Source organism: Pecten maximus, chromosome 9 (assembly GCF_902652985.1).
Source record: "Pecten maximus chromosome 9, xPecMax1.1, whole genome shotgun sequence".
Classification (NCBI taxonomy): Eukaryota; Metazoa; Mollusca; class Bivalvia; order Pectinida; family Pectinidae; genus Pecten; species Pecten maximus.
In genome coordinates, this window is record NC_047023.1 from 12,337,213 (window position 1) to 12,349,990 (window position 12,778).

The following is a 12,778-nucleotide window of genomic DNA, read 5'->3' on the forward strand; positions in this document are numbered from 1 at the left end:
TATAGACTATGGTATACCTCTGCCAGAGAACGGATCCCATCCTCCATCTTCCCAGTTGGAACGCCCTACTTCAGGCCAAATATGGAGATTATAGTTACACATTAGAAGAAATATAAATATTTCAAAACGAAAAGAAAAAAATAAGAAAGAAAAGGTTCTAAATTAAGTCAACAAGCTCTTACGAAAAAATGCAATGGGGACAGTAGGTACTATTCTGACGCCTTACCTACAGATAAACGACTTAAATAGCTACGTTTAACTTACTGCCAAATGTTCTTTGTTTTGAATACGTTTTATTTTGTCCAGGTTCCTATTCAGAAATGGTTTTGGCTAAATAGTATGCTAAAGTAGCCAATTTCGTTGGCCTGAAGTGCATTTTTATCCTTGCGATAATAAACAGTCGTAGAATATTGTTCACATTTTAAAACTTCGTCAGCTTTGATTTTGCGCTACAATTATGTTCTTAAATCTTCCACTGTCGTACAAGTGTTTGGCAATGTTGTTGTTGCAATAGTTAATAGTGCATTATTTTGGAAATTTTCAGATCGCTCAGGAGAAATAAGATTGAATCTCTTTCCTGGGAAATTATTGACGGCCCACACGTTCATCAGTTGTAAGTAGTGACGTATCCTTGTGTCGAAGTATGCCTATATAGTTTGATGTTATTGATGCTTTACCAACTTAAATATAACACAATATATATATATATACATTGTAAATGGTTATCTTTGGTGACATTTAATGATGCCCATGGCATAGTTCAAAGACATCACATTGATTAGAATCTTAATAAAATTTACACAAGTATGTTACAGGAATAACCGTTTTATACCTTACTCCTTATGTTTCGACCAAGACTTTTGTCTTTAGTGAAGCTTAATTGTGCTCATGCGGGAAGATCTTTTAACATTCAATAAGAAAATAACCAATCAATTGTCCAAAATTGGTTACTTTCTTTTTAACGACATATGTATATTATCAAGGGAGCTTACACTGTAAATTGTAGAAAACACATGTATGAACTTAACAAGAATTACTTTCAGCCAGAAAAAATATCAAACTTTAATCGGTATCATTTGTTATTTCTTAGTTTTCGTAAGCATAAATTAAGGTTTTAGATCATCTTCCTTTCAATTCCTGCAAACAGAAAATAACGAAATATATATAGAAATTGAATATGTATAGAAATTTAAAATGGCCATCGTTGGTGACATATAATGAAACTAATGGCAAACACGTATCTATAATTAAAAAGATACATTTAATTGATAGATATCTAAATACGTACCTATAATTAGAAAGATATCTAAATAGTAAATACGTACCTATAATTAGATAAATATCTAAATACGTACCTATAATTAGATAGATATCTAAATATTAAATACTTACCTATAATCAGATAGATATCTAAAAACGTACCTATAATCAGATAGATATCTAAATACGTACCTACAATTAGATAGATATCTAAATACGTACCTTTAATTAGTTAGATATCTAAAAACGTACCTATAATTAGATATATATCTAAATACGTACCTATAATTAGATAAATATCTAAACACGTACCTATAATTAGATAGATATCTAAACCCGTACCTATAATTAGATTGATATCTAAACCCGTACCTATAATTAGATAGATATCTAAATACGTACCTATAATTAGATAGATATCTATATACGTACCTATAATTAGATATACATCTATATTCGTACCTATAATCAGATAGATATCTAAATACGTACCTATAATTAGATAGATATCTAAACACGTACCTATAATTAGATATACATCTATATACGTACCTATAATTAGATATACATCTATATACGTACCCATAATTAGATAGATATCTAAACACGTACCTATAATTAGATATCATCTATATACGTACCTGCAATTAGATAGATATCTAAATACGTAACTATAATTAGATAGATATCTAAATACGTACCTATAATTAGATATATATCTAAACAGGTACCTAAATTATATAGATATCTAAATACGTACCTATACTTAGATATATATCTAAATACGTACCTATAATTAGATATACATCTATATACGTACCTATAATTAGATAGATATCTAAATACGTACCTATAATTAGATATACATCTATATACGTACCTATAATTAGATAGATATCTAAATACGTACCTTTAATTAGTTATACATCTATATACGTACCTATAAGTAGATAGATATCTAAACACGTACCTATAATTAGATATACATATATATACGTATACCTATAATTAGATAGATATCTAAATACGTACCTATAATTAGATAGATATCTAAATACGTACCTATAATTAGATAGATATCTAAATACGTACCTACAATGAGATAGATATATAAAAACGTAACTATAATTAGATAGATATCTAAATACGTACCTATAATTAGATAGATATCTAAATACGTACCTATAATTAGATAGATATCTAAACACGTACCTATAATTAGATAGATATCTAAACCCGTACCTATAATTAGATTGATATCTAAACCCGTACCTATAATTAGATAGATATCTAAATACGTACCTATAATTAGATAGATATCTATATACGTACCTATAATTCGATATACATCTATATTCGTACCTATAATCAGATAGATATCTAAATACGTACCTATAATTAGATAGATATCTAAACACGTACCTATAATTAGATATACATCTATATACGTACCTATAATTAGATATACATCTATATACGTACCCATAATTAGATAGATATCTAAACACGTACCTATAATTAGATATCATCTATATACGTACCTGCAATTAGATAGATATCTAAATACGTAACTATAATTAGATAGATATCTAAATACGTACCTATAATTAGATATATATCTAAACACGTACCTAAATTATATAGATATCTAAATACGTACCTATACTTAGATATATATCTAAATACGTACCTATAATTAGATAGATATCTAAATACGTACCTATAATTAGATATACATCTATATACGTACCTATAATTAGATAGATATCTAAATACGTACCTATAATTAGATATACATCTATATACGTACCTATAATTAGATAGATATCTAAATACGTACCTTTAATTAGTTATACATCTATATACGTACCTATAAGTAGATAGATATCTAAACACGTACCTATAATTAGATATACATATATATACGTACCTATAATTAGATAGATATCTAAATACGTACCTATAATTAGATAGATATCTAAACACGTACCTATAATTAGATAGCTATCTAAATACGTACCTACAATTAGATAGATATATAAAAACGTAACTATAATTAGATAGATATCTAAATACGTACCTACAATTAGATAGATATATAAATACGTACCTATAATTAGATATATATCTAAATACGTACCTATAATTAGATAATTATCTAAATACGTACCTATAATTAGATAGATATCTAAATACGTACATATAATTAGATAGATATCTTAATACGTACCTATAATTATATAGATATCTAAATACGTACCTATACTTAGATATATATCTAAATACGTACCTATAATTAGATAGATATCTAAATACGTACCTATAATTAGATAGATATCTAAACACGTACCTATAATAAGATAGATAGCTAAACACGTACCTATAATTAGATAGATATCTAAATATGTACCTATAATTAGATAGATATCCATATACGTACCTATAATTAGATAGATATCTAAATACGTACTTATAATTAGATAGATATCTATATACGTACCTATAATTAGATAGATATCTAAATACGTACCTATAATTAGATAGATATCTAAATACGTACCTATAATTAGATAGATATCTAAACACGTACCTATAATTAGATAGATATCTAAACCCGTACCTATAATTAGATTGATATCTAAACGCGTACCTATAATTAGATAGATATCTAAATACGTACCTATAATTAGATTGATATCTAAACGCGTACCTATAATTAGATAGATATCTAAATACGTACCTATAATTAGATAGATATCTATATACGTACCTATAATTAGATATACATCTATATTCGTACCTATAATCAGATAGATATCTAAATACGTACCTATAATTAGATAGATATCTAAACACGTACCTATAATTAGATATACATCTATATACGTACCTATAATTAGATATACATCTATATACGTACCCATAATTAGATAGATATCTAAACACGTACCTATAATTAGATATCATCTATATACGTACCTGCAATTAGATAGATATCTAAATACGTACCTATAATTAGATATATATCTAAATACGTACCTATAATTAGATAGATATCTAAATACGTACCTATAATTAGATATACATCTATATACGTACCTATAATTAGATAGATATCTAAATACGTACCTATAATTAGATATACATCTATATACGTACCTATAATTAGATAGATATCTAAATACGTACCTTTAATTAGTTATACATCTATATACGTACCTATAAGTAGATAGATATCTAAACACGTACCTATAATTAGATATACATATATATACGTACCTATAATTAGATAGATATCTAAATACGTACCTATAATTAGATAGATATCTAAACACGTACCTATAATTAGATAGCTATCTCAATACGTACCTACAATTAGATAGATATATAAAAACGTAACTATAATTAGATAGATATCTAAATACGTACCTACAATTAGATAGATATCTAAATACGTACCTATAATTAGATATATATCTAAATACGTACCTATAATTAGATAATTATCTAAATACGTACCTATAATTAGATAGATATCTAAATACGTACATATAATTAGATAGATATCTTAATACGTACCTATAATTATATAGATATCTAAATACGTACCTATACTTAGATATATATCTAAATACGTACCTATAATTAGATCGATATCTAAATACGTACCTATAATTAGATAGATATCTAAACACGTACCTATAATAAGATAGATATCTAAACACGTACCTATAATTAGATAGATATCTAAATATGTACCTATAATTAGATAGATATATAAATACGTACCTATAATTAGATAGATATCTAAATACGTACTTATAATTAGATAGATATCTATATACGTACCTATAATTAGATAGATATCTAAATACGTACCTATAATTAGATAGATATCTAAACACCTACCTATAATTAGATAGATATCTAAACACCTACCTATAATTAGATATCGTTTCTATCGTCAAAGTATAGCCTGCCATGTAGTTGTAGACTCGTTTTTCTGTGTCACATTTAACGGAGAAAGCCCTTTTATCTGGCCACGGTACAGAAGTGTTTCTCTTTTAATGATTATATATCATTATCAACACGTGAAATTAAGTTGATAAGATAAGTGTGAGCATGTCCTAAAGCTTTAAAAATCTTCAGTGTGATTATTTCCTCACGGGAAAATATAATCGGACACAGTTATTCAGGACACCGTTACACAGATATGTATTTGTGGTATACAGACCAGTGTCCATCTTACAAACCGCAATAGTTGTAAATCCACTTGACCTTATCACTGTGATAGTAGCATGTTCGCTGTACACCGTTGGAACGCACTGATAAATTCAATGTTCAATGCGGGACTTCGGAAACAGTGTTTGATCATGTAAGCGTTTGATGTCAGTGATAGTGATTGTGCAATGCTTTGCTACGAGTTTCATTCACTGAACAGCCAAGTGTTGTTTAATATAATTTAACTCACTAAGATAATCTAACATAAAGTCCGACGGCAGCTTATTACGTTAGTCAGAAATAGCAATAGTATATGTTGAAGACCATGGCACCAATGTATATGAATCGTTCATCGTTAGTTTCCATTAGTGCCAGCACATGGAACTCGTCCAAATACACGAATACCGACTCCTGTCAAAAACCACCGAATTCACTGGCGATCATATGTACTGGATGAGTACATCGCAGTATCCCATGTGTCAAGAAAACACGTTACTGATAGAAAAAACTGCGTCTACCTATCAGTTACGTTTAGTACGAATAAACAGGGGATATCAAATCAGATTTACTTAGTGAAGCATCAAGATATTTCTTTTGTCAAAAGTTCTTTAGATTGTTTAAAAGCAGACGTTATTGATGTAAGGTGAATGCCTTTTCTGTCCCTCTTGGGGCTGGCTTTTTCTCCCTTTTTTTTCTTCTAATTAGTAGACAAATATATCTGCTGTCACAACGGCATTCACTTAGAATTCTTTTTTTGTAAATTTTTGTCCGCGTTCGTTTCCTGCTGATGGTGTCCCTAAAGACATCAAATCCCAATTTACCCCGGCTGTAGCTAAGACGTTGGACGTTTTTGAGCTAGACATACGATGTATCGACATGGATACAAAGTGTGTATCACAGGTATATTACTCCCCAGAAACACATGCATTTCCCGTTCCGTATTTGTCGGGACCCATTGTAGGTGTTTTATGGTCCTTGTTCCTCTTTCATATCCCTTATCAGATTTGACGGTGTCATTCACTTTGCAACTGTACGTGGTGCTATGTTGCTTAATATGAACTTATAAAAAACGAAACATAAAGCTCGTCTCATTTTTTGTCTTCAGATAGTAAGTACAGTTGTTCAACAGACAATCCGCTCAAATTTCAACCGATTTCCAGTTTCTAAGAATCAATATTTCATAATAATACCTTTATAAGAAACGCTCTAGGCACATTGGCCATAACTAAAATCCCGTGTGTCTAGCGGTAGGAAGATACATTTACATATCAACATCCTACATCCCTCCTACATACTACTCCTCTCACCCTAATTAACTACATGCTAAATTCAGTGCGTGTTACATGCCTTCAACACTAACTGCAGATGACAGACTGTTGTTACATCAGCGATATGATATATTAACACTGACTTTGGGGTATCAACCGCCTCGCAACCTGTGCCCAGGTGTTCAAAGGTAATTAGGCTAATCACAGATTAACAACTCTAACAGTTTAACAAAAATTTAACATTATGATAAAATCATTTCTCGTTAAACTAACTTGACAAAACCTATAAGAATACAACACTTGTCAGTCACTTTCTTCCTATCTATTTTAAGGATTATACACACTCGGGTTTTGAAGTAAAGGAAATGAGATTTTCACTAATCAATCAATTAAGATAATCACCCTTTGAACAACTAGGTTCTGGCATTAACAGAGCAAAGTAAGTCCATGCTATCAGAATGTTACGTTATGTGTGCTTCCGTAAGATATAATATAGCCTTATAGCAGGTATTGTTGTGCATAACAAACAAGTGCTAGGGCTTTTTAAGTCTTTGATAATTAGTATAAGAATTACTTATGACATTACGCTATATATAAAATACATGGTTTACGTTGAGTATTTTCTTGTTCTTGTAGCCAGAGTGAAGGCCTGAAACACGTTGATTACAATAAATTCTATTAATCTATTATCAAATTTTAAACATTAAAAAATTGTCGAGCAGTAGTTGTAAGTTCGATATATCAATAACGTACATGTTATATTGTTCATATAGTCACTACCAGGTTATTATCCTAAACAATTAAATGACTTCCTGAATAAAACCCCTTCTTTTAATTTTTAGATTCAAAGAAACGGAAAGCATATATATATGCATAGCCAATAAGCCTAGAATGTTATACACTCGCAATCCAAGCGGTGACTTGGATAAGTTATAGAGATCGCCATGACTTGGATAAGTTATAGAGGTCGCCATGACTTGCACAGATTGACGAACGACTGAGGTTGGAACTTTATTCCGGGATTGTGTATTGGACTTATTATTATGGGTATTAACTTGTGTCTGCCTTAGAATAACCAATACATTTATGACTACAGAATTTGCGTAGGAATTATGTTTCCTGGTATATCCATAATGACCAATGTGTTTTATTTGATTGCAGGATTGTGGATGGCAATCCCCTGCCCTGTAATTGCACAAGTATCTGGCTACAATTTCTATTGAATAGAAAGTCTGCTTTGGTTTCCACTGGCAACTCCATCACGTGTATTGAGAATAGAGACAACGTGCTGACAGAAATGGATCTCTCAAAGGCAGACATCACCGGTTGTGGTGAGTGTATACGTCATAGGATTAATCAACGTATTATATCACAGAAATACAACCGTGATTATGAATTCTTAAAGCAAGTGCACAAAGAGTTAAACACATTTCAAAATTGAGTTTTTGCTGTGTCAGTTTTGTTTAAACAAGAATACCCGGTTAAGCTTTAAATAAGTTATTTTGGGGTTTTTCGTTTAGTAAATCAAATGTTTGGTTCAAACAATTTTTACAAGACAAAATTCGTCAATACAAACAATACAAATATGTTAATGGATATTCTCAAATACATTTTGTGTACAAGTTTCTTATGCTGTGCTTTGTAAGAAAGTCATTCCAGACTTAAAGATAGTTAAAAACACCGTGGGTTTGGACGAAAGGAGGTTGGATGGTATTGATTGTTCAGAAAATTACTTTGTTCAGTTGAAATATATTGTTCAGAAACAAGTCATCGAACACATTTCGTGTTTAAAGTTTTTTGTTTTATTTTTTTTTCTACCGCTGTGTTGTATTAAACTTACATACACTTGTATCCAGAAAGCAAACTAGTTTTTTGAGGAAAGTTGGTTTCTCTTTACGGCATTGCCAACAGTATGAGAAGTCTGGTATGCTCCAAATTACCGTTGACTGAAGACTCCCTTGGTAAAGATGACAAGAAAAGGATCTCTTGGCAGTTTTCATTGGTTTAGCTGAGAGTTGAGCTTGGGTCTGGGTTTGAAGCGACTCAACTCAAAACTCAAGCTCAACCAATCAAAAATAGCGTCATGAAATTCTGCACATGATTTCCAAGAATGACGTCATTGGTTGGCTGAGCTTGAGTTGGAGATTGAGACGTCATTGATTCAAGCAAGTCGTTATCGCAAAAGGACAAAGAAACCATAGAAGTATAATGTCAGATGAATTGCTCTGTGTACGATCAAATCTGTTTCTACCTTTTCAAAGATGGTTCAATAAGTACAATGCTCAGTTTGTTTTGTATTGTATATTAGTTTAATCACAAATAGGCTGTTGTATGGTATCTTCTCTCGGTTGTGTAACACGTTGATGTTGTCACTCAGGTTCTCATCATTGTTTTCCAGCGGGGCAGATTTTCCCGTCCATTTCACGTTTCAAAATTTGACATCCGCACAACAACACCTATTCCACATGTTTTTAGTCTGTTTCGCCGACAGAATGCTGACGTTTCCATAATTAGTGCAGGATGCTACGATAATTGGCTAGTTGCTTTCTCTCTAGAACGTTATTTAAATTTCACAACATGTCTTGTTCAAAACGCCATTTAAAATATTTGTCTAGACACACAACCACGTTAAAAACTCTAATTGTATTCATTTTAAATTTCAGAAATATCATAGTTTCACAAACACTAAACATATGCAATTACTGACGTTTACCCAATCAAGTTAAAATGGGGCTTGATGTGTGGGTAGATTCATTTCAGGTCACCACCCGAGTAAAATTATTCAGGCTTTGATTGTTGAAAACAGACAGGGAAACGGTGTCGTAAGAAATCAAACGGACGCGTACAATACTGCAATAGATTTTTAATTAATTTACGATAAGTTGTAAAAGCCAAGAACGAGCCAATGTGGAACAGTATTTATATATAAGGTAATATGTTTCTAGATGCAAAGTTCTACTTCTCCAAGTTTTCAAATAATTAACAACCATTTGTGTAATGACTGCGTTCATGTGACCTGACGAGATCTCGCGTGACACAGTGTCATTCCTCGTGATTGAAAATAATTTCATTGAGACTTTGATCACGTGGTTCACTTTACAACTATTGCCGCGAATTGTTTCGAAACTCGTATTAGGATTATATAATGAGTCGATTGGTATGTTTATGTATGTTAACATATATGTCTGTACGGTCAGGTATGTCGAAAATGATGAATGTTTAGATATATATGTTTTGTATTCATACAACGGTATTGGATAGTTGAGAACATACCATGAAATGCCTAGCTGAGGGAAGGTACACCCCCCTCTCTTCCCCGTGACTTAATACTACTCGGAAAATCTTCCGACAGAGTACCCATATTGTCTATTAAGACTTAAACAGGAGATAACAACAACAAAAAACGCAATGGTTTTCGATATTTACGTTCGAAGCCTTATCGATAGATAATCGGTGGGTCTAAACAAGATATAATTTGTACGTGGATTTCCCATCAGATAATTATATGGTAAGACATTCGTATCATGAGTTTAAACCGTTCCACGTCTTCCGATCCCGTAACTGGTTGACATCAATTTCCATCGTTTTATAAAGACCTTTCTAGTAAGATTCCCTCCACATGTCAGAGCATGAATTGAAATTATCGTTGTTCATGAAACTAAGGAGTGGTGAAGGAAAGGGTAGTATCTATCTGAGCCAACAGGTATTTTATGAATTCGAGGAGATTATACACATTGCAATATATATATAACAAGTACATTGTAGGAGTCATAGTATAAAAAGTTACAGTATGGATGTCTTTGTAATAGTCCAAAGTATTTGACCCAACGGTACTGATACTCGACCAATGTTTTTTTTTACTATACTTGTTTTAATACATAATCACTAAAACACACTGAAACCACTGAAATGTCGACGTTCTTATGGGCCAAGAGGTCACCATGACTGTCGTCTGGCAGTGTTGATATCTGAGAGACTTATAACTTTGAAAGAGTGGGACTAAATCCCGAAACTTCACGCGGTGTTCAATAGTTCGCACTTGACCGTTCATTTTAGCAATGCAATAATTCAAATTATAGTTTATGCGTATACCTTAGACACATAAAATTGATATTGTACATCTTTGTAACAGGGATGCGGTATTCTTAAATCACAAGTCCCATACAACATTCAGTTATATACAATAAGAAGATGACATTCTATTATAATTAAACGTTTGTTTAGAAACGTTAAACACATTTCATATTATTTTTCATCTTTCCTAAACATGATTGTTGTCGTGAGTGTGAGTTATAGGGAGATGGACATTTTATGCTACATAAATAAACAAACGTGGCCAGAAACTAATGGAATCCATGGGACATATAACAGAGAGAACTAATACACTTGTAGAACCAAAAATATCTTATTGATTGTTTAATGCAGCAAATGAAGTATGTTTTTCAATTTATACGCACAACTACCCACACATACGAAGATTTTGATACATTTGATCAGCTCATGATACAAGTACACATTGAACAAATGTTGACGTCATGTCATTCAGGAAGCAGATTATTTAAAAACACTTTCAAAACAAATACCACACCATTAAGAGCTGACAGTTATGCCTAATTTAGAAATTATATCTGCATCACCCTTGTATTACGGATTAGCTGTATTGGGCTCGTGTTGACATGGTGATGAAATACATGGTTTCTCACACAATTCCTTAATAGCATTATTGTATGAATAGCATAAAGGTGCATTGTTCTCCGACAAAGTCGGCTTAAAAGTACTGTATTTAATATATGCTTCCTTATAGGGCCCAACCAACCAATTGTTTTCCCGTAGACTTTAGTGTTAACGTTTTGGAGTATTTCATTCAAACTCTTGAATTCAATATGACAAGTATGGTTTATAACAAGAGTTTAGGGTCTCATATAACACCTAATCAAAAAACAAGTTGTGTCCTTCAGCTCAAATTTTATCCAGGGTAGCCATTTTGAAAATGGGACGAATTTCGCAGTAAAAATTCTCAAAAATCTTAAATGTTTACCTGTTAGTTATTATTACCTGAACTTTTGGGGAAAAAATCAATCGGAATTACGAAATTTATATCAACATTTCTTATTGATAGTTGCCTATCAGGCTACATATCTATTTTCTCGCTTAGTAACATACTGGCCAATCAGTGGCTGCCAGACATTTTATCCTTGGCTCAACTTTCTATACACAGGGGCTGTTTCAAAAATATATTGTTTCAATTGGTTGGTTGTTCCCTTATACAATAGTCAGATACAGCTCAAGGAGACTTTAATTGAAAATACGCATTTATCATAATTTAATGCTTTAAGAATAAATGTATTAACTCTGTATGACTTCACGCATGTATATATATATGATATTCCATTGTCCATAAATAATCTATCATTATTTATTTATTTATTTATTTATATATTTTTGACAGATCTGCCAAAGGTTGATATATCTCAGTCACTCATTATTGTAAACACGAGTGATTCTGTACACGTGACTTGTCGAGGTGAAGGTCAGCCTCAACCGATTGTGGAATGGGACATGTCACGCCTTAAATCCAACTATACTGTTCAGACGTCAGAAGACGGACATATCCAGAACCTGACAATATTGTCTGCAAATCCATTGGACACTGGGGGCATACCGTGCAGTTCAAGAAATGTGGCGGGAAAAGTCACAGTGGAAATGAGATTCAAAGTCAATTGTACGTTTGTCAGTATTGCGTGTTGGTACAGAAGGTTATCCGAGGTTGACTGATTCGGATTGCTCGCAATTTTCTGACTTCTCGATTGAATAACAACGTATCACAATGTAGTAAATACGACTCAATTAATAACAGTGAATAAAACCAGCCCCTGATTATAACTTGCATACAGCACAAACAGTTGGATGATCAAGTTATATGCATACATGTATCAAGCTATATATTATTTGTCAAGTAGTAGTAACGATAGTATAGACAAGTAAATTGTCGAATTTTCGAGACAATCTGCCCCTTTATCAAGACCCAG

At 31.8% G+C, this 12,778-nt stretch overlaps 1 protein-coding gene across 1 annotated transcript in view; it reads left to right on the forward strand.

The window, feature by feature from the left end:
* The window catches only part of LOC117334494 (BDNF/NT-3 growth factors receptor-like), a 102,984-nt gene that overhangs the window by 75,820 nt on the left and 14,386 nt on the right, over positions 1-12,778 (forward strand). Inside the window, exons 4-6 of the mRNA XM_033894151.1 lie at positions 545-613; positions 7,911-8,080; positions 12,199-12,471. Of these exons, the coding sequence (XP_033750042.1) occupies positions 545-613; positions 7,911-8,080; positions 12,199-12,471 (512 nt within the window). The remainder of the gene's footprint in view (positions 1-544; positions 614-7,910; positions 8,081-12,198; positions 12,472-12,778) is intronic.